A 22720-nucleotide genomic window follows, 5' to 3' on the forward strand; every position below is an offset into this window, starting at 1 on the left:
TCATCAAAACAAGAACTTTGTGAAAAATGAATGTGACACTGATTCTTTTGACTTTGCAGAAGCTTATTGAAACAATGTCACAGCGAATGTGCTGTAATCAAAGCTAAAGGCGCTCCAACTAAATATCAGCCCGTGTGACCTTTTATTTTGTGGCGACGTTTTTGTTTTTTTTGGCGGTATATCTATATACTATACTATAGCTAATAATATAACCCAGCATTGCAAACAAAACGCTGAAGTATGTCTGCTGTTTTTGAAAACACAAAAAAGATTGATGTTAATGCTGTTTAGACTGCCTTACATTATTTTCTAATGGTCAAACAAATGCATTACTGATTAGTATCATCCATGCAAATACATACCTGCAAATACTTCAGATGAACACCCATTCTTTATTATTTGTAATTGAGATTTGACCTACAGTATTTAAATATCATAGCTCATTCCGTCTTTGAAATAAGAATTGGAAGTATTTCTGCCAATCAGAAACATTTCATTTATTTCTCAGAAGAATCTCTATAAAATGCTTTAAACAGGGCTACATTACTTTTTCTATCCCTGACACAAAACCTCTGGTGTTAACCACTGTTAACTTTGTTGTATAAACTTTTTCTTATTCGATTGCATGATTGAAAGCTATGCATTTGTGAAGCGCTGCACTCAGACTTGCACCTCTGGCCTCTGAGACTAACAGTCAGTTAAAAGGGAATCTAGGGCAAAGAGGCCTGAAAGGAAGACATATAGCACAAACTGTAGATAGCCAAAGAAAGTAGAGATTGTGCCAAAAGCGATGGAGGCAAGACGACAGGGCTCTGTGTGGGATTTCACTTTGGATTTTAGGCCTGCAGGGAAATGTGGAAGCACAACTGACAGGACGTGCGTGGAGGAGTCAAGTCTATTCAGAATAACTAAGCAAAGAAACCCCATGTAGTCAGTGATGCAGCATGAATCCTTCAAGGTATGTTGTTTTAGTAAACCTCTCAAAGTCAGAGCTACATTTTGGTGCAAAATTAAGGCTGATCTGCACCTACTCAGACGTCTACCCTTGGACCGTAGAACAGGAGCTACTGTGACGAGAAGGTGAAAGGCAATTTTCAGACCATGTGGGATCTTTCTGTGAGGGTTAGCACAGTCTACCCCAGGGGTGGGCAATTCATTTTTACAAGGGGCCAGAAAAGTTACCTGCATTGAGTCAAAGGGTCGCAACACCAACAATAACTAGAACTTAATTCTGCTCCAGTTTCTTCCATTGCAGAATGCACTCAATTATAACTGGTACTCACATGTAATTATTGTGAAAAATAACAGACCTGATGTAAAGTTAAGTTAACAGCGGGGCACGTATCATGATTGCTTGTCTCTCTGCTCCTTTTCAGAGCCAGGTCATTCTAACCTGGCTCTTTTCTATTGTACGGGGAGAGCCAAAGGTTATCCCTCTTTCTACGTTGGCTGCAGGTTGTTGTCAACCATAGAAGTAATTTAATTTTGCTTTCAACATTTTAACTCATTATATTGCTATGGAACAGGATTATTTGCTTTACCCTGCATTTTTGAGTTCATGTGTTGAGTGCTCACCACACACTTACAAAGTACATTGGTACAGAAAATACCCAGAGCTACTTGCTGATAAAGTGAGGAGGCTGGTCCTGACTAAGGTAAGTCTTTTTAAGGTTTCCAAGGAGCACAAAAGGATCAATAAAGAATATCCTTTATCACTATGTCCAGCGCCATCTAAATGTGAACTCACAAAATATTCATAAGCAATGATTTTTTTTTTCCTGAAAAATGCATTTATTTGATGCTGCTTAGTAATATTATGTGACAAGTGCAATATAATTGTGAAACTTTACAAAGTCAAGTCAAAAGTTACTTTTCCAAAACCACTACACAAAAAAATTAAAAAGCTTCAACTTCAGATAATGTTTTCTTGAAAATCCTGGACTTGATCAAGTCAGGATATAGTTCTGACTCTGTGACAACGTTAAATAATATTCATGTGGCTTTTTTTTTGCTTGCTACATTCCTCTTTACTTAAATTTCGGGAGCACGGGCGGGTCAGTCATTTTTAGAGATACTTCGAGCGCATCTTCATATGTGTGTGCTACAAGTAAAAGTGACTTTAAAGTGGGTATTACAATAATATTTTAATCTTTTTCAGTCATGTCTGAGGCAACAAGTTCTCCTTAATAAAAATGTTTCATGTAAAAAACACTAACACATGTACAGAGGTGGAAACATTTACAGCAGTGCCAGCCAATTAACTACCACACAAGGGCTTTTGGGGCCAATCCCTCAGTGCAGCAAGATAGTTCAATTATTAGTGATAAAGGTAAGATCAAATATTCTATCCAAACACTTCCTTGGTAGCACAATATTTTTTTTACATTATGTGGAAACAAAAGCAACAAAAGTTATTTTGAAATGAATCGCTTATGACATAAATGTGACATTCTGTAAGCAACACATTAGACCTTTTTACAATGGGAGTGAAATGATTGGCCAGTGCAAGTAATTTAATCTAATGGTGATAAACTAAGCAACAAAGTACAGTATTATTCTATGCCTTTTTTTATTTTTATTTAACATGATTAGCTTAGAAAATCATATTTAACCTAATGTAGGCTTGAACAATCTTTATTTGGGATCCAGCGTTAAGTGAGAGTCCTTATTGAATGCTTAGAGGGGGATAGACAATCACAAATGTCCCTGCAAACAAAAGTCTTGTGTCTTCTTATGGCAAAAAAAACAAAACAAAAACGGGAGATAACGGAACAATTTTAAAGTCCACAGAGCTCTGTAGTGCCGTTTGGCTACTACGGGTAAAAAGTCTTGCGCCTCCTAGTGTTAGGGAGGCTTCTAGTCCAGCTGCTCCTGCTTTATTCTGTTTGAATTGAGGGCTCCTCGTTGACTTATCCTCCGCAGTTCCCTTCTCAGGACGTACTCGCTGAACTGGGAGGAGTCCACGCCTCCGCCACAAGAACCGGCGATCTCGAAGCCGCGCTGCTGCAGACGCTCCAGCACCTGCGGAACAATAAAATGAGTTAGTATTAAAGCACGAAGCAAAGTGTCACAGTGACCTTTCAATAATATGGAAAGTACAATATAACAAAAATATAATAACACGATGAGCAACAAAAGCAGATGCAGCATTTGAGGCTAGTTTGCAATAATATTGGCTCAGAGGTTGAGGGGTAAATGAATGTATAGATACATAGGAAGCACAGAAACGCCGTTAGCTATCTGGTCCTGTCCGTACAAATGTGTATCTGTTTGCCAATGGCTTCCTTCCTCACATTAACTCGAATTGGAGCGTTCTATCCCCATACAAATGAATGGTGAAGCCACTACCTATACTTAAGTATGGTGAGGTTTCATGACTCTTACATAATTTCTTTCTTCTTTTAAGATTCATCTCTTATTCCTTGCCTTAACCGAGTGCATTTTCTCCAGTTCGGCTGTACCCAAATCTAAAAGCTTCTTGACTGGAGAGCAACAGTAAAAGAGAACTGATTGTCGCGTTATTGCCGCGGTTTTGTCACATTTTTGACGCACTTTTTCTCTTTTTCTGTTGCGTTTTCATAGTTTTTTTGTCGTTCTTTTGTCACTTTTTGTCACTTTTATGTTGTTATTGTTGCTTTTCTAGCACAGCTTTGTCGCTCGCTACTTTGTTGTTGTTTTTTGTCTCTTTTTTCGTTGCTCATTACTTTTTTCAAGAAGCTTTTAGATTTGGGTAAAGCCAAACTGGAGAATATGTGCTCGGTTCTGGTGGGGATTAAGAGGTTAATGTGTCCGACCCCACAAAAAGCAGAAATGTAACTGAATATTATTTAGCATTTAGCTCGGAAGCCACTTTTATACACCATATTTTTAATGTAAAGTGAAATCTCTACAATTCATTCATGATTTCTAACTTGGCATAGATATCACCTCAGTGTGATGGGTTGACACCAGCTGAAAACATCTGGATCGTTCATAATTTAAAGGAAAAATACATCGAGTAGGCTAACGAACGCTGAAACGTTTCCCGGACTAGCTGCCTTGCGAACTGTCCGCATACGTTAGGCTCGAACACAGGGTGACCAGATGCCCCAGTTTACCCTGGACTGTCCCAGTTTTGATCGCTCTGTCCCATGTCCCGGTGGATTTCTTCAAAACCATTGATTTGTCCCAGTTTTACACACGCTCTGTCTCAAGTGTCCCGGTTTTTCACCAGTGCCTAAAGCAGCTTTTATACTTGAAACTCAATGACTTCGGGCCACCTGTGCGTCAAACACAAAGTCTGCTTATTGACTGGACCAATTAAACAGCGATAAATCAAGCACCTCGATTGTGATTGGTCCAATTAATTGCGATAAGACTTTCACAAACAGAGCACTCTCATTGTGTCCTGGCTTTTAATGTGGGAAATCTGGTCACCCTAATCGAACGCAACTTCTCCTTTTTATTTTTGTGACAATCTAACAAATCAAATATATCTTGATGATAACAGTGCCCAGGTTGTTGCTCCTAGCCGTGTTACATGCACACTCCACGTGTCAGTCATTACAATAAAGTCTCGTAATGAGAACAGGTGTCAGGCTTTGTGCGTCAATCTCTGCCATCATTTTGACCATTTTTTTGTAAAGAGACATTCAAATTTCGGGTCTGCTGCTGATTCATTTTACTCTCCATCCAGATGCTGCATAATCTATTGGCATCTGCGGGTGCCATGTAATGCGATGTTTAAACATTAATGTCAGCCTCTAACCTTTTGTTCACCACCAGGAGGCTGGCGAGTGCGGAATTTGACAGTTGTCTAGTTAGCTGTGTGCTGCCGAACTTGGAGTCTAGCATTTGCAAATAGCTTTGGGAGTGGTGCAGCATACGGTCTGTGATGAGTATTTGGATCAGACTTTTTCCAAGACTTTTTTTTTGCTTCAACTCTTTGCTTCATTTTGATTGTTTTTTTTTTCTTCCTTGCTGCGCATATTGTGAGGTTGTGTGTTGTGTTGTGTTGGAGCCTTCCAGACATCCACAGACGTATCCGGGAGGGGGCTGCAGGATCACATTCCATCAAAGAGCCTCCAGGGAGTAGCCAGGCCTTTCTCCCCGCCACTTGGCTTGGTCTAGGCCGCCCAGCAAAACCCCACCATTACTCCCCACTCTCTCCCTCTCTTTCTTTCTCTCTCTCACCACCCCTCTCAGATCCCCTCAGGCCCGAGCCTCCGCCAAAACTACAAAGGTCCCTCTACTGCTGGCAGCTCTCCCCCCTTCCTTCTCAAAAAAAAAATAAATAACCCGCCTTGCCTCCATTAGCCGCAGATACAGCATGCACCGGCGGCGAGCTTTAATATCCAAACAGGATTATGGGCCTGCCTGGGGACAACCTGCCAGGGAGCGTGCTCAGTCTCTTGCTTGCGCTCCACGACTCGCGTGCACACACACTTTAGAAACATGTTGTTTCTCTGTGTGTGTTTTTAGGCATTGAGATTTTGACTTTCTCAGATGGAGACATAGGCCAAATTGCTGCTAAATCCGGTCCATGCCCATTTGCTTTCATTTATTCATGCTGGTATGAGGTTTGTGTCATTAATGAGTAAGTAGGATTTCAATATGCAATCCCGTATATATGCAATATTGACACATCGGAAGCGGGAAAATCTTGTTTTCCAAAAACACGAAATTGAGATGTTTGGGTTGCTGGAGTTGTCAATCAAAAAGCAAGAGTTTGATTCTAAAATGGAGCATTGATTTGAGGCGCGCAGAACACTCCGGGGTACCATTGTGTGTCTATTGCATCCCAAATTGCTCACTTCCTCATGCTGTCAGCCTCTTCCCCCTTCGGTCCGCACATTCATGTGACGATCCACCTTGATGGAGGATGGCTCCATTTGTGAAGTGCACAATTATCGCCCTTTGAGATAGTCTATAGTGGCAACGCCCGTCAGCGCCAACTATAGGAGTTTAAAATCGCACTCAAGCGCCATCTGTTTTCCTTGTGGGGATAAGTTGTAAGAATAAACAAGTTTGTGCAATGTCGGGATAAAGAAGCTGGGCCAGCGTGGAGTCTGAAGTCAATGCTGAGGTCATGGCTATCATGCAGTTGCGCCGAGCAAAACTGATGATGAAATTATTTGTTTTCAAGGCTATTTGTGTGGGATTTAGATCAATTAAGAGATTTTGGAATCAAGTTTTTAATCATTTTCAATGGGTCTGAGCACATTCATTATGATCTACAGATTTGCTCATTCTAAAGCCACTTTCAACAATGCTATATACACGGCCTGTTCATAGCAGTATAGACTTTTAATGAGACGACCCTCTCTATTAATCCAGGCAGAGGAAAACAATTAGAGGATAGTAGGTGGACAGAACATAACAACAACATCTATTATTATTTGAAAGTAGTGAATGCAGTGTAAATATTGCTCGAGCACAGTCACTGCTGTGGTTACCTGGACAGAGTTGAGGTGGCAGTACCCGTTGAGGGGGAAGCGGATGACGTGGGTGGAGTCGTGGTTCCAGCCCGCGTTGACCGAGTTGCACATAACGTCTCCGATCTCCGGGAACACGTCCTCGATGAGGGCCTTGTCCCCGCTCAGGGTGATCCTCTCGCCCAGGTCCGGAGCCACGCGCACCACCACGCACTCGCAGGGACGGGACACCCGCCCCAGCTCCTGGTCCTGACGCCAGCGCTCCAGCTCGGACAGCAAGGGGTGCAGCTGGAAGTAGCGCGCCTCCTCATAAAGCAGGCTGTAGTCCTGGACAATTAACCAAGGGAAAGGAAGGTGAGTGGAGATTGAATGTTGTGGAGAAAACAGGCAGTACTTTAATACAGAGTAGTCTCTATGGAGGCACTTTACTTTGTACTTTTATAACATGGTAATATGATGGAAAAAGCTAATGCTAACAACGGTCATGTAAAGTCATTCTGTCCTGTTTTTATAAGTAATTACCATTTACTTAAAGGCACACTGCGTAACATTTTCCTGCAAAACAAAACATCCTCCTAATGATCAGCTAGTCACAGAAGATGCTATTTTTACAGTTGATAATCGAAGAATGGGTTTGGATGAGGACCTAGCCTATTTAAGTTTCACATTTGGCTGCCTTTAGTCAACATCTCCATGGAGACGAGCTGGAGACGTCCCAGTCCCAGTAAAGTTACAGTCAGGTCAAAGGAGAGCTGAGCTGCTCACATCAAACTCACAAACTCACAAAATCAATGCTTGTATTTGATTCTATTTATCGGGTGAAATGTTACGCAGTGTGGCTTTAACGTAATCCTAACCATGTTATTACACTTCTGGGTGCCATGATAATCCCATCCTATTACTGTTACTGCGCTGAAATGTAAATTGCTTTAAGTGTAACATTAGATTCAAATCTACACCTTGGGGGTGTTGGAATTTACAGGAATTTCTGGACCATATTGTGATATTACAACATTATGTCTGTCAATATCCAGTCCCAGTGACTGTCCTTCCACATTAAACTGACCACATTTTGCCGGGAGAATTGTTTTTATCAGCAAGTTTATGACACCACTGTATGAAAAACATAATGAAATGTGAATAGTATTTTAATAGATTCGTTGATTGGCCTTATCTGTTATCCGATTTAATGAACCGATATCTAAGTCTGTAAATATTACTGGGTACATTTACAATGCTAAAGCTCTGTGGCCTCAAATGTTTTGTTGCACCAGTTATGCAGCTGATTGCATTGCCTCAATGAAAAACTGACTTATCAAATGCGCATCTTCTAAAAATCTTTCCCAAAGTGGATGTGGCCTCAGAGTGAACTTGCGCCTGCTTTTTGTCTTTGCTTATATTAGCTGACATACTTTACAGTGATTGAGTCGCCCTGCAGACAGTCCATCAGATAATGCGCTTATTTGTTTTCCCCCGGGGCAAAGCCAGCAATTATGAACAAAATGGCAACCGGCAATAAAAATCAAACAAATCTTAATGCATTGCACAGAGAATTGGACTGATGTGCTTTGCGTATGGACTTGGCACGAGAGTAAGATGACCACCACAGGATGTAGTACAATGTGCAGTTAGTTTTTGTGCGTTGATGCTTTCTTTTGAAGGCCTAGTCTCTTTACTTTACTATACTAAACCATGCCTGCACCAGCTACTACTGCCCCCCCCCCTCTAGTGTGGACACAGCCAAAGCCTTAACATTGTGTGTGTGTGTTAACTTGAAGGACTGCTGACTGATGGCTGATGGGACTTTGTACAGTTTTCTGGACACTCACTTTGAAGTCGTCGGGGATGAGCAGCTTGGACGTCCTGAGGAAGTTGAGGATGTAGCGGAACATGTGTCCATCCCTGTCAATGAAGTAGTGCTGCTTCAGGCTGTCCAGGACTATGGGCTCTGTGCCATCAAAGAGGCGACCGATTCTAGCCGGCAGAGAGGGGAGGGGAGACCGGGGTTAGGCAATTTGTCCCCATGTTTGCATTGCGCCAGTTCAAGGCGTTTTGGGTTACTCTTACTTCCCCCTATTTCTTTTAGGCCTACTTTCTGGTTGCTAAAAATACCAGTGTTTGATAGCTAGCTTTACTGATCAGACTAAGAAAGAAAAAAAAAAATAGAAAAGTCATTGTATGTAGTAAAACCATTAGCTTAATTATCGATTAGCACTGGGACTTCTTTGAGAATTGCCTCAGGTATCAAAATATTAGAATTAAAAATGTACCAGTTTCGATACAAACTTTTTACCCCCTTTATCCACAGTATCGTAACTCAAAACTAATTTGTCTAACCTTTGAAAATTATTTTGGCTAGTTTTTTTCTCTCTAAAAACATTGGCAATATAGTAAAAAAAAAAAAGTAATAACTTATATAAGTGGGAATTTACAACAATGTAATAAACATGAACTAAAATACACCGATGCAGCAGTATGATATTAAAAAAAAGCAGCGGGAACTACATAGACCATGATGCTTTGCTCCTTGTCAACATCAAGAACCGAGTGTTAGTCTTTTGAAAAGGCAAAAACATATTTCATTGTGAGATTGACACTTTGCTACATCCCTCTGTTTATGGAACAATGTGGATATAGGCTTCACACAGCCATTACCGTCATAATCCACGTATTGATTTGGCATGTACCTGTGTGCCCCTCCCCATGCAGCCCACTCTTTGTTTGTCCTGAGGCTGTCAATAATAAGGGCGATATTGGCTTCAGCTCCTTGTGGCTTGATAACACTGTAATGATCATGACAATGAGGGATCAGAATGTTCAGCCAGCACTCCCTGTGACGCTACAACTGTTTTGGCCTTTTCCATGTGATCTCATCTAATTAATGGCAAATGCTCTGGTAATAATGATCTGATTTCGAGCAGACATTTCCAGAGTTAGGTTTAAAGTGAGATACTCATTGAAGCTACACGTCTCCGTTTATCAAAGCTTTGGGCTGGCACAACGTCCTCCAATCCTGTTACAGTGCACAGCTGCGTCTGTATGCAGAATTGTGCTGCTAAAATTGGTCTATTCAGCATTGGATCATTGAAAAAACATCAGTTTAAGTATCTTCTGCATAAATCGCGGAATAATGTCGACAAGCATACACCTAGGTAAGTATGATATTGATTTGTGAGTTAAATTCTGCTGGGGTTTGTTCTTGTGCTTTGTCGTCCTATATTTTCTGTGAAGTTACTGTTCTACTATCTAAACTTACGAATACAAATAAAGCAAAAATAGCGATGAGATCAGAATGCAAAGAGGAAATCTAAAAAAAACAACAACAATCTAAATGTGCTGACAGAGAGGGTCAGAGCCAGCCGGGGTTTGGGCGCTTGAGGCGGGCGCCAGTCGCCCTAAGGCCACAGCCCCCCGAGCGACAGTGCAGCCCCGCAGCCTCCAGATGGCCTCTCACCCTTCGGCCCTTCACTGCTGCTGCGACATCTGTCAGAAGAACCAAGTCGCTATTGTCTGCATGCAGCACTTCTCCTGCTCATCTAGTGCCTCAGCTTTACTTTTCTGAAAGTGGGGATGAAACAGCATCCTAATGTCATGGTGCAGTGTTAGCACGCTATTCACCAAACTGTATGATAGCATCATTTCGGAAAATATATTGTACTAAATCTAATATTCTCTTTTGTGCAAGTCTTCAAAAACATAAAAAAGCTAATGTCGTAAATACAAACATATAATTGTTAACGAAACGTGATTAAACAAAACAAACTATAGCTACAACAAAAAGTGCATTCGTGGTCATTTCTTCAAGCAAAGGATCATGGTCTATGTAGTTCACACTGCTTTTTCCTTTACCCTGCTGTAGCAACAAGCCCGGCATGTTACCCCAAAAGCACACAACTCAGTATATTGCACAAATTCGAAAGTCATATTAATCATAATTGTGACGTCGTCTTACCGGGACTCGGGGAATTTGGTTAATGTAGCCAGGCTGCTGGTGTACATGTGCCCACCCACGTCGATGTGCACCGGGGCGTTGGACTTGGTGAGCTGTGCGGGTGTGGGGATGCCCTGGTTACTCAGGGGGGACACTGGTGACCGCGTGATCATGGGCCGAGACATGCTGGAGCGATTATCCTGGCGAAACAAAACAGGGTTATTGTAGAGAGCAAAGGATAGAAGCACATGGGGCTGGCTGTAGATGCAAGCAAATCCGGCAATATAGAAGTTGCTACATTTGCAATAACACTTTCCCGATTGTTTTATGTCGCATTATGTAAAAAAAAGAGTGACATATAAGGTGTTGTCATGGTTACACTCTTAGGAGCACAGAAAAAAGAACCTGATTCTGGCCTCACTCGAGTGTGGACTTTTGCATTTTGTTGCGTGAGCCCAAATTTGCTTCGATAAATGTCTGTCTCAGTGGTGCTATTACAATGGTGTGCCTGGGTTAAAGACAATCCACCCCAGTTCAACTTATAGCTCGGCCTGACCTTGACCCAGGATGGTGCCACGCATGTTTTCCTCCTGTGGGCCATAATCTCCAAAACGGAATTAATTTGGAGCATCAATTTCAGCGTGTTAGAAATGAGCAATAATGAGCCGCCTTCATTCCAATGTGCTAATAGGATTTTGGGGGGAAATGTCTCTATGCACTGGTAACCTACAAACATTGTGTAGCCAAGGGGGTTGAATTTCCCCGCCGATGATGAGGGCAGGGAGGAAAGAAAGAAAGGAAAAAAAAAGTTTACATTCGATGGGCTTCACTCCTACATTTGGCATTGCAATAGTTGTGTATGGTTTCATCCACATACATAGAGATGAGGTAATGAGGCAGCCTACTCGTAACAGTGTAGACATAGCACTGCAAATACTGTATGTAGCCTATATAACTATTATATTAAGTAGGCTATTGTTTGGTATTCTGGAAGGGAGGGGGGCTTCTTCAGAGCACAACGTGAGGAGACGTCTCCAGCTGAAAGCCAAATTTACAGTGTGTGTTGAGCAGTCTTGACTCTTCACTAAAGTAAGTTTTGAAGGGGGGGAAAAAAGCCAGAACCACACAAGTCAAAAGCGAATGGTTCACGGTGCTCCTCGGAGGAACCTGAGGACAGACCAGCACACAGAAAAAAAAAAAAAACGCACACGAATAGAGTGAGGGCATCAGCGGATACACCGGCGCGAAACAATGACCAAACTAAAGCAAAACCAGGTCCCCGCTCCAATTCAGAACTATCAACGGAACAGATGAAACTAAAACCATATGCTGCCTTACATTAAAACATGTCAAAAGTGTCCAAAGCCGCGCGTCTCTGGACTTTTTTTTTTTTTTTTCGCTCCCTTTTACGCGCCGCGCTTTACCTGAACCGGCATCACTGTGTTGGGCGAGGAATTCACCGAGTGGTCATTCTGCTTGAGCGACGCGGCGGGCATCGGCTCTCCCCTCATCACCGCCGCGGCGTACATCTCCCTGCCCTCGGCCGCTCGCATCGGCAGCCGCTTGAGCGTGGCGTGCACCGCCTCGTCCGCGGAACTGATTGGACGCGCGCGCTTCCTCGCCTTCTGATGCGTTAAGTCCATGATATCCGTTTCGTCCATTTACGCCGGTGACTTTTCGAGAGCGCACAGGGGTGGTGTTTCTTTCTTTCTATCGTTTTTTTGTCTTTCTTCTCTTCTTTTCTTTAACCCCCACTGTCAAAATGTATGCTGAGGTCAGGGGGGGAAAAAGACCGGAGGAGGAGGAGGAGGAGAAGAGCAGAGATCAGCAGCGGAGTCGTGCGTGGCTGTCACACGGAGTAGCTCCTCGTTGCAATGGCTGGGAGAAGTCAAAGCCCCCGACAACATTAGCATTGTAGCGCCCGAGGCTTTTCTGGGCTGTCGCTGTGTCTGTAGCAGGTATGTGTGTCGCATTTTCACAGGAACGGAGTCCAAACCAAAGACTTTTTCCTCTCTTTTTGTTTTGTTTTGCGGCTAATACAGATGTCACAGAATCTTGCCCCCGTCCTGTCACCGCAGCCAGTTGCCCTTTGCCCCCACTTTTCTTTTTTGTTTTTTGTTTGGGATAGAAAAGCCATATGCGCGGACACCCTTCCACTTCTTCTTCTTCTTCTTCTCGCGCTGACATCTCTTCTTCTCTGGTTCTGATTATGTTGAGCAAATCAAGCCAAGCCACGTTGTTAACTGTGACCAAGCACCTGGACCAGAATGCCCCTCATTATTATCTCCACCCACAAACGTATATGTCACTCCGGTTCAGCCACATGGATTAGCTGCTTTTAACACTGACAGTGATGTGACAAGGAGACTGACACCCATGAACAAATCACGGCTGGTTTCCAGAAAGCGGCAAAACAAAAGTGCTCAATATTGATATGAAAGTAGGTTATGAAACTGCCGTTTACTAAAGGAAGGGAGGGTAAGCAAAAACATAACGGATACCGCAGTGTTGATCTTTTAAAATCTGAAATATGTCAAGTGAAGACAGTAAGGAGTTAGAGATTAGGCTGATCAGGATTTCAAACTGACCTGGAGCGCCCTCTGCAGGTAGTACAGGAACTTATACATAAACATCTAACCCGTGCTAGCAAATCATGGCGGTGTGATGAACCCACCGACGAGGGCTGTGCACTTAATCAAAATTCAATCCCGATTTTGATTATTGCACTACACGATAACAAAAAAACAAAAGCATGATCGAGAAAAAGATTGTTATGGACGCCCTCCCGCTTGCCTATCGAAGTGCCTAAAGTCTGGGCGTTTTTTTTTGCGCAGCGTGATAGAATGGTTGTATTTATCATGGAAAATTTGAATAATTTTTACGTAGCTCTTGAGATAATGCCACTGATAAATGCTCAGGAGGAGAAAGGAAGCCTCTCATATCCTTTGGCCAGGCGCTGGTTGTCAAATATATAACAATTTATTCCCAAAAGTCTAAACAAAGTCTAAAAACAGGTCTCACAAACGGAGCTCAAAGCAAACTTGCATAGTTTCAAGAAGCTGGGATGACTGTTTTTGTTCTCTTCGCATTTCACGCTCTACTGGCAAATGCTTTGGTCCTTGTATCACTTTTTAGGTTCGTTTTGCCAGACACTAAGGTCCGACAGACTGGCCACGCCCCCTGCCGCCCGGTGGATTCAGGGCAACAGGGGGCGTAATCATTGGAGGAGGGTGTCCCAGGTGTGGGACAGGAGAAACGCTCCTTCGTCACGGTTGATGGTGTCGGTGCTCCGTTTCCTGATTTCTATGTTCTGATTCTATTCTGAATCCACCGGGCGGCAGGGGGCGTGGCCAGTCTGTCGGACCTGTTGGGACCGTCAGACTGGTCACGCTTCGGAATTAAGAACAGCTGATAAGTGACACGTCACCGCACGCCGGTGATACTTCTGATGACGGCCTGCAGATGGCGACTGAAACATGTAAAGGTAAAAGATCTTTAACATCTCTAACCTTAGTGTCTGGCAAAACGAACCTAAAAAGTGATACTAGAACACAAGTAGACACAATGAACGTTACGAAGTTTAATGCTTTGGTCCGACGTAAACAAACAGCGCTGTGTGACGGTGTCATCAGGCCGCGTGCTTGGTTTGCTTGGGCAGGTGTGAGGGCTGGCCAGCAGGGGACAGGTGTGACGGAGATCTCTAATAGAGCTCAACAGTCCCACCCACTCCCGTTCACATGTCTGGATCCAACGTGAAATATCCCATTTATTTTTAGCATAGATTTTTTCGAAAAATGTAAATATTAAAGAGTTTAAAAGCTCAACGCCAGCTAATGAGCTATGTGCTAACTACCGACCATTCAAACACATTTTTTTTTTCATGTTTCACTGTTTTAGACAAATCTTCAATTTAACCTTGTATGTTTTATGACCATGAGTTGGCACATGGCTGATTCTTAATATTTACATTTCTCTAAAAATCTATGCTGAAAATAAATGGGATATTTTACGTGGGATCTAGACACATAACCGAGAGTGGGTGGGACTGTGAAGCTCTATAGAGGATTAGTTTAGAAATGTGAGCATATTTTTTTGATTAATAAATACATAATACAGTTTTTCTTTATAGGCAACAAATAATCGTGATTTCAGTCATTACTAAAATAATTGTGATTATAATTTTTTCTATAAAGACACTGAGGGGGTGGATGATTGATGGATTACGGGCTTTAAAAATGTGAAGGACACTTTTGAATTCTAACCATGATGCAATAATCCAGAAAATGCAGATCGGAGTGCTTCAGCAGCAGAAGAAATGACCAAGTGAATGTGATTCCAGACAGTTTGAATGAAACAAAATACTGCAGGTGTATTCATGAGGGAGCAGTAGCGGTCACAAAAGTACCAGAAATTGAACACTATCTCCTCAACTGTACTCCCAAAAGCAAACACTCTGCACTTCTATTGCCAGGACAGATTGACAAAAGCGATGTTCGCCTATTCCCTCCCATATCATCGCTAATGTACATTGACACATTCGTACAGACAGGTGGGCGAAACGTCTTGCCAAATGACAAACAAACAGAGACACGCTTTGTCTGATTGGTTTGTGCGCTAACGTCGTCTACCAATTAAGTCGCCGGTTCCAACTTCTATAACTCACACCCACAAACTTACCAGCTCCCCAGGGCCCCAGTCCGCTTTTCTGTCCACATTTGTATGACCGCTCCATCAACAATGCCAGACCACTAATGACGTATGCATTACAAGCACACTTGAAAGTACTGTTACAGGCCTCTGCGGGCTGTTTTCTCCCCTCAGAAAAAAAAAAAAAAGAGAGAGGCGCTAGGAATCCACACAAATTTTAATAACATTTAGATTAAAATTAATTAGTTCAACCGCTGGCCTTAAAACATGCACACACTTCCCTGCTTCTTCATTGGCAAGTAACACGTTTCACACCTAGATACCCAATTAGCAATTAAGCTTGCCTTTGAGTGCAGGGGCCTCCAATGCTGCGGCGTGTGATCCCGCTCTGATTTGCATGCCATTTGTGCGCGCGCCGATAAGCCAAGGCATATACATAGTTTTTAAAATTCAACTCCTCAATCCCTCTCCGCAGAAGGCAAAGGAGCGCCTAGAGGGCAAAACTGAGGGAGAAAATCACATGGCTGCTCTTCAAAAGGCGACCTGTGTTCGGCAAACCAGGCAAAGTGCGTGGGATCACACTCGCAATGCAGGTAATTTGTTCCCTGACTAATTTGCCGAGATGGTGTTATGTATGTGTGTGTGTGAGTGTGTGAGTGTGAGTGTGTGTGTGAGTGTGTGTGTGCCCCCGCGGAGAGGAGCAAGTTCTGAAAAACAGCTCGGCCTGGAATTGGATTTCCTCAAAGCCTTGTCATCGCAAAGGTGGATGGAGTGTAAAAATCTGTAAGGCATTATGGAGAAGTGCAGAGGGGAGAAAGAGGAACAGGCAGTCAGGTGGGTGGGAATCGTGAGCAGGGCGACGGCTCCGAGGGACGAGTTCGAGAGGAAAAAAACAAAAAAAAAGCGTTCAGAAATGTTAATTTTTGTTGGAATCGTGTCACTGTATCGTCTTTCCCGATGATTGTGGCCTCATTGCAGGACAGAGAAAATAAAGGGCCACTGGGCGAGATATAAAGTGGAAGTAAAAGTCAGCTACTCAAAACAGATCAATACAACTATCAGCACAATTTCTCCTACAGTATACTACCAACTAGTGTTGTCACGATTAGGGCAGGGTACCGTAGCATTGTCTTTTTCTGATATCGGTACTTTAACGATACTTAGTTTTCAATATTGATATCTTTACGATACTTTCTCCAATACCTACACTGAAATATTTGTCATAGAGAACAGAAAACAGAGCGATAATGTGTGGAAGATCTGCAAAAATAAGGAAATATTTGGGAACAAATTGGATAATAAGGGGGGGGGGGGGGGGGGGGGGGGGGGAAGTGGTCAATAACTGGGATGAAAAGTGGGGCAAAAATAGGGAAAACTTTGGGGGAAAAAATAGGAAAAAAATTTGCCAAAAAATGGGAGAAATTGTGGCAATTATAAGGAAAAATTGGGGCTGGAATTGGGCTAAAATAGGGAAATAAATTGGCTAAAAATGTGGGGGGGGGGGAATGGAAAAAAAATATTAAAAAATAAGCAAAACTTAAACAAAACAAAAAAAAAAGGGAAAATGGGGCAATCATTGGCCCCCCCCCCCAAAAAAAAGGAGAAAAATGCTGTCCCTGGACCAACAACATCAAGCCATGGATCTAAAGATATATTTTTTTTTCGGTACCTGCTTTCGATACTTTCATTTTTTCTAAACTTTTTTCCATACCACACTGGTATCGTTTAACGGTACCCAGCCCAGTTACGATACCATAACATTTCAAACCCGATTTTGATACTAAAGCAACACCCGACAGATTTCGAGTGTACAGATTTCAATACCTCGGTGTAAAAAGTAGAACCAGATCTTCCAATTGTAAAAACAGTAAATTCCTGTACTATTTACCATCTCAAAAGCATCCAAAGAATATATAAATTGGAATTTTCAACACAGGTTTTAAGATTACAACAGTTAAAATAGGTCCATGGACTACTACCACTACAACTGGGCAACCAAGTACCACAATGTTCGGATGGGATTCAAACCCGCAACTTTCCAGTTCCAATTCAACTTACTGACTTCACGATATACAACACTACTGCCATCCTTCTCTACCACTGCTTCTAATACTTCATCTACCACAGGTTTGCGTTCACGTGACATCACAACATTCTGAGGTGGAGCTGAACTTTCCTTGCTGGTAACTTTATGGAAACTGTCAAAATGCAGATTTCTAGTCTTAATTTATTGCTGTTTTCTCTCTATTTCTTGGGCCGATTCACATGAAACAAATACTGTATCAAAGTTCAAAGTCACCTCTTTCAGCACACATAAACTATGGTCTAATAATTTCCTCATAAAGGCGTCCAAAAGTGGCGACAATATGCAGAAACGTGTGTGCGATGTTGGCCAGTAGAAAAGGACTTTCAGCCATAAGAATGATGTGGCAGGTTTGTGAATCCAGTCACTATCAAATAGTGATCAGGGAAAACATTATCTTTTTTGGAAATTTCTATTAAGACTAACAAAACTTCAGTGACCACCTCAACTAAAGTAGATAAAGTGGGACCAATTGGGCTGTTTGGTGGGACATGGAGGGACAAACTTGAGAAAATGAATCTTGAAATAAATCTAAAATGATGGTCGGATAGAAAGCTTCAATTGACAAAAAAAATAATAATAACAATTTGTTTTGCCAATCACATTTCAAACTCAAGCCAAAATACCACATTGTCATCTTTAATTCGACAGCAGCCTTGTGGAAAGTACCGAACGTCCCCTCCTGTTTGCAACCTCTGTGGCCTGCGAATGTTTAGCTTTTCATATTTGGTGAAATCCGAGCGTGCTTCGTTTGGGAATATTTCTCCTCATCTACTCAAGTTGTATAATTTTGCTGCGCCACAGTATGCACAAACAAATCCAAAACAGACTCACTGCATCAGGAACAATTTGGCACAATACTTCAAACGGTGTTTGGAGAAAGTTGACGTTGTGGGCCCTCGTGACGCTCTATGTCCGGACAAACGCAAAATCAGGACTGAACCACGATGTAGGACAAGCAAAACTGGTAAATGGTGAATGAATGGTAAATGGTCTCAACTTATGTAGCGCTTTTCCACCTGCGTTAGGCACTCAGAGTGCAAGGAACCACTCACCCATTCACACTCTCATTCATACACCAGTGTACCTGACAGAATAAGTGAAGCAAATCAAAACTTTAAATCGTAAAAAGACCTGTGCTTGTTAGTCTATACCACAGTTCGGGAACCAGATATAAATGTATACATATAATATAATAATATAATATAATATAATATAATAGCTCTCTCAACAGAATAACTTTTGCATCTAATTCAGTTTTCTCAGACTCAGTTATAGTTTCTTTACAACATCTTTTTCATATATGATGTTCGACTGACCAAAGATTTAACGAATAGTTATGTTTGCTATGTTCTTTCAGTTGGTCAGGTCTAGGTCCAGCAACACTATGCCCCAAAGAAAGAGATCAGCAGATCATCCTGAATAACCAGGTTATTCCATCAATGGTTTTCTTCCCTGATGGTGAAGACATATTCCAAGATGAGTGAACGTGTGCTGTAATCAAAGCTAATGGAAGTCCAATGAAAAAATGAGAGCGTGTGACCCTTTTTGCATTTTGTGGCGACTTTCTATTCAGTCATGCAGTTTATAATTTCAGATTGAGAGGGAGAGGGTCTACATAGAATTGCTCAAGATTATGTCATCAAAACCGCTGAGCTTTCTCAGATTCCTGGTTCATTCTACGATAAGAAACAAATGAAGAGTTTGAAATGTAAAGCACTGTAGTTATTATGATTAGCATTTGGACACTACAGTGTGTTGTATTTATTTACTCGACAGCTAATGAAGATGTTCCGTGGCTGTTTTATTTTGCTTTTTTGGTGTATTGTTTGTAGCTAATGTTAGTCTACAGACACACTTTGCTAGTCCCCCTAAAAATGGCTGTTTTCTATGGTAACTTCTAACACTTTGCACCAGCTTCAAATCGACAATAGGCCCAGTAATAACAGAGAAAAACCCCTAAGGGCAAAACATCAGCATTATAACATAAAGCAAATCACACACTCAAATATGAACCTATGGGCTTTTTAGAACGATATGATGTCACATGACTGCAACCTATGTTCCCTGTGCATCCATGAGATGTGTCAAAAGTATTTCATGGAATAGCAACACTTGGTAACTGTTTACTTCTTGAATGCAGCTCGGCTGAATTTCCACATATTGCAGAAAGACGCAATTAGCATTTCAGATCAGAGCATTAAGATTCGGTCGGAGGCAGGCAGACTGGTATTTACATAATCTGGATGGGTTGTCTCTGCTTTCTCGCCTCTGGCCATTTGTTTCAAATGTCCACACACAGACAAGGAGCGCACTGTGGCTAAATACACTGTCTGGGCTGGTGGGGGGAAAGCAACACGTGCAGGTACAACAGGCTCGGGCAGAATAGACAGGTGGGTGTATGGATAAAGGTGCTGTCTAGTGTATTGTTGGTAAAGGTTTTTTTGAAATACGCTTGGATAAAGCTACAGTATGTTGCAGGCAGCGAAACAGTACACAAGTGTTAAGACTAGCTAGCAATAGAACAAAAACTGTGTCCATGCAAAGGGAATGCAACCTACCTGCAGCTTTCTTTAGAAATTAAAAGAAAAAACGCATGAGCTAATTCTGTGTTCCCTTTTCTTATACTGTCCAGTGGAAAAAGAGCACTAATGATTTTAAGAAGCCCTTTTGTCATCATTTTATCTTAATTGTATATATTTTATTCACGGAAACAACTACTTCAATATGAAATTCACTCAGTACAACCCCAAACTGCTTTGCTTTGAAGTAAGCCTTTTGAGTTGAATTTAACTTCACCTTGTGTCAGAACTTTCTGCCACCGGTACTTTCATGTTGCATTGTGTTGTATTGGGACAAAGACTCAGCCCTCACTACACAGGCCTCCTGTATGACCTGCAACAACAACAACAACAGCCTCACTTCTGTCTGAGATCACGGACCAGGAAGTGCGCCTATCCCGTGTATAGCCGCAGGCGCTTGGTAACAGCGGCGCATGATCACTCCGAGCGCAGCGCCGTGTCCCAGGGCGCAGGAGTGGCAAGTCCTCATAAAAAAGAAAACACACACACGCACACACACACACAATAACACAAGAGCCCTCCGCTGATTCCCACAACGTGTACAATAACGAGCCACACTGTACTCGTGCTGCAATAGCCTCAAATGTGGGCTAAAAAACACTCGCTGAACTTCTGCTCAAGTTCAACACCGAAACCTAGGGAGAGGAGAAGTTGTGACTCCAGCGCCATCAAGTGACCACAAGAGGCACGTCATGTGGCAGAATAAAAAAAAAAACTACTGAGGCATACGCTATTTGCTTTTAAGGCATGCGAGGGGGGATACATGTAACTTTGTGCACGCACTTTGGTCTAAAACGAACTTCTACTTTGTGAGTATATGAGCCTATTGTGCCATAACATGCGTGGATTGACGTCCATGACAACTGCGCACAACAATCAAAGTACAAAAATATAAAAGAAAAAAGTCAATGTGACCTTCTAGGAACAGAATGCGTTAAACTTAACACGATATTTTCCCCCGCTGAATACATGTCCATGTCACATCTCAGGAGTTTACGCACGGTCCTGTCACAAATGACCATCTCCGTTTACTCAATACTGCAATTGTACGGGGGAAAATAATATTTAGACACCAGATTAAGTTTGCAAGTCGCAGTGATTCATATATTGCGTGCGTAAAGGCGAAGGTACAGCCTGTTTTGAGAGGAAAAAGCCAAATCGCCTGGGGCAAAATTACTCCACAATGGCGTCTTTCATTAGAGGATCTGGGGCAGCCAGTAAAGCGAACTGTTTGAGTACTACACCAACTTAGTATTGTGGGGGGGAGAAGAAGAAGAAAATATACAATTTATCTTTGAAGTTTGGTGTGAGTTACAGAGCCTCTGCGTTGCAGGGATTGAGCCGGTACGAGGCACAGACCACGCCAGAAGCGAATTTTACAGTGGGTTGAAACAAGTACAGTGTCTCCTGGTTTCTCCCCACACACGCGCGCGCGACACTTCCCGATCCAGCAGCGTCAGGACAGACAAAAAAAAAAAAAACTCTCACTCAATCGTAGTTACAGCGACAATAGCCAGGAAGTGGTTAAACATTTTGGGTAAAAAAAAAAAAGAACTGTACCGCTCGAATCGCGTTTTTTTTTGGCACATGCGTAAAAGCTGCAGCGCCCTCGAATGTCCCGGTCCGTGTAAGCTGGCTGCTCCAAGTACAACTACTACCTCCACTGCTGCTGCTGCTGCCGCTGTGGGGAGGATACACAAGCCAAAGCGAACATCGCACTTACCTGATACATACAGCAGCATAAAGTCGGTCCTTTTTTTTGTTTGTTTTGGGACCACCTTTTCGTTTCACGTTTTTGGTTCCCCCACGAGCAGTTTCTTCCTCGGTCTCCCTTACAGCGCAAGAGAAACGCAATCGCTTGGCTTAGGTAGACAGAACAAAAATACAGAGAATACTAGCTCCGGGGCTCTCGAAACCCCTCAAGGCAAAGATCAGGATACAATTAGCTCATGCCTCCCTGCTCCAGTCTAAACCAAAGTGGAGTATAAAAAAAAGGAAAAAAAAAGAAGAAGAAAAAAAAAAAAACTCCCAAGCTATACACGAGACATCAGGCACTATACAGCAGCGCCTGGTGTAACAATTTATACTTTTTTATAAAAACTGAAAGAAACCTTGGATTTTCTCCTCTTTTCCCCCTCTGCCTCTAACTTGCCTCCCCTCGCGAGCAGATTTTAATCGTTATGATTAGTTTTGATGTAACATTCCCCCGGGGCACTGCTACAAATGGATGGAGCGTTTCTTTGCCAGAGAGGAAAGGCAGCAGATGATGATAATTATATAGATTGTTGCTTGGGTCTGCTTTGATATGTGTTTTTTTTTTTTTTTATGGTGCGTTTTCTTGGTTGTTCCCAAATTCACCCAGACACTCGTGCGTAAAAAAGGTACTTGTTGATTTCTCAAATGGATTTTTTTTTTTTTTTTAAAGATCAACGGAATGTTGTTAATGAATCTCTATTAAGCGCCCGCTTCGTTTTTTTTTCTTTTTCTCTCTCCCCCTCCCCTCTCCAAGTCCGCTTTGTAATCTGTTCAGCTCCCTTTGGACAACCTCCAAATGACGTCGTTGTATAAATAAGCACTTGCAGCTCGCCTTGCCCCAATCAAGTCGGAATCAGCGCCCCGGGCTGGTGCGCGAGCTCATTTCAAATGTTCAACCATGCATGATTTCAGCGAGATTGAGGCACTTCTAAAGCTCCGTCTTTTCCAACGCTCCTCCGCGCGTGCATCAGAAGTAACACGCGTCCTCAGTGTGTAAGAACACGGTACATGTATTTACGTTTCGGAGTTCTGGTCGGCGTGGCGTCTCTGGGGTTGAGCGTGACAAACTAAGTGAGGCAGACTAAGGGCTCATACTCGCCCCCTGCCGTTGACAGCGTCCATTTGTTAGGGCGAGACAAGAAATCAATGCAGCCATGTTTATTGTAACAGAAGCAGAAATGATATACTGATGGAGGGGATTGGGCTGACATTACCCACTATTGCAACATTGCTAGGACTGAATATAATTTTACTTTATTAGACACAATGCTTTATGCTGAAATTACAATCATACGCGTTAAAGGTTATT

General features: G+C 42.4%; 1 protein-coding gene across 2 annotated transcripts; it reads right to left on the reverse strand.

Annotated features, from left to right (window-relative positions):
- Positions 1 to 1793: 1793 nt before the first annotated feature.
- Positions 1794 to 21652, reverse strand: LOC306972363 (BTB/POZ domain-containing protein KCTD1). 2 transcript variants are annotated; one of them, XM_079568954.1, is made up of 5 exons: positions 21380 to 21652; positions 10366 to 10544; positions 8243 to 8387; positions 6435 to 6740; positions 1794 to 3021 (listed from the first exon to the last, which is right to left on the reverse strand). In XM_079568954.1, the coding sequence occupies exons 1-5, from the start codon at positions 21386 to 21388 to the stop codon at positions 2857 to 2859; spliced, it is 804 nt and encodes a 267-aa protein (XP_079425080.1). In that variant the 5' UTR covers positions 21389 to 21652; the 3' UTR covers positions 1794 to 2856. The 2 variants fall into 2 exon arrangements, with proteins under 2 accessions (XP_079425080.1, XP_079425079.1); XM_079568953.1 differs by lacking the exon at positions 21380 to 21652 and adding an exon at positions 11769 to 12138.
- Between the last annotated feature and the right edge of the window lie 1068 nt (positions 21653 to 22720).

Source organism: Gobius niger (genome assembly GCF_951799975.1).
Source record: "Gobius niger genome assembly, chromosome: 13".
Taxonomy (NCBI): Eukaryota; Metazoa; Chordata; class Actinopteri; order Gobiiformes; family Gobiidae; genus Gobius; species Gobius niger.

What these genes read in the sequence shown, in the direction of transcription:
- LOC306972363 (XM_079568953.1), bottom strand. Translation starts at nt 12,005, where the DNA reads ATGGACGAAACGGATATCATGGACTTAACGCATCAGAAGGCGAGGAAG. An exon ending in ACCAAATTCCCCGAGTCCCG is followed by an intron (nt 8,388 to 10,365) that starts GTAAGACGACGT and finishes TCTGCCGGCTAG; the next exon opens with AATCGGTCGCCTCTTTGATG. An exon ending in GCCACCTCAACTCTGTCCAG is followed by an intron (nt 3,022 to 6,434) that starts GTAACCACAGCA and finishes ATTGTTCCGCAG; the next exon opens with GTGCTGGAGCGTCTGCAGCA.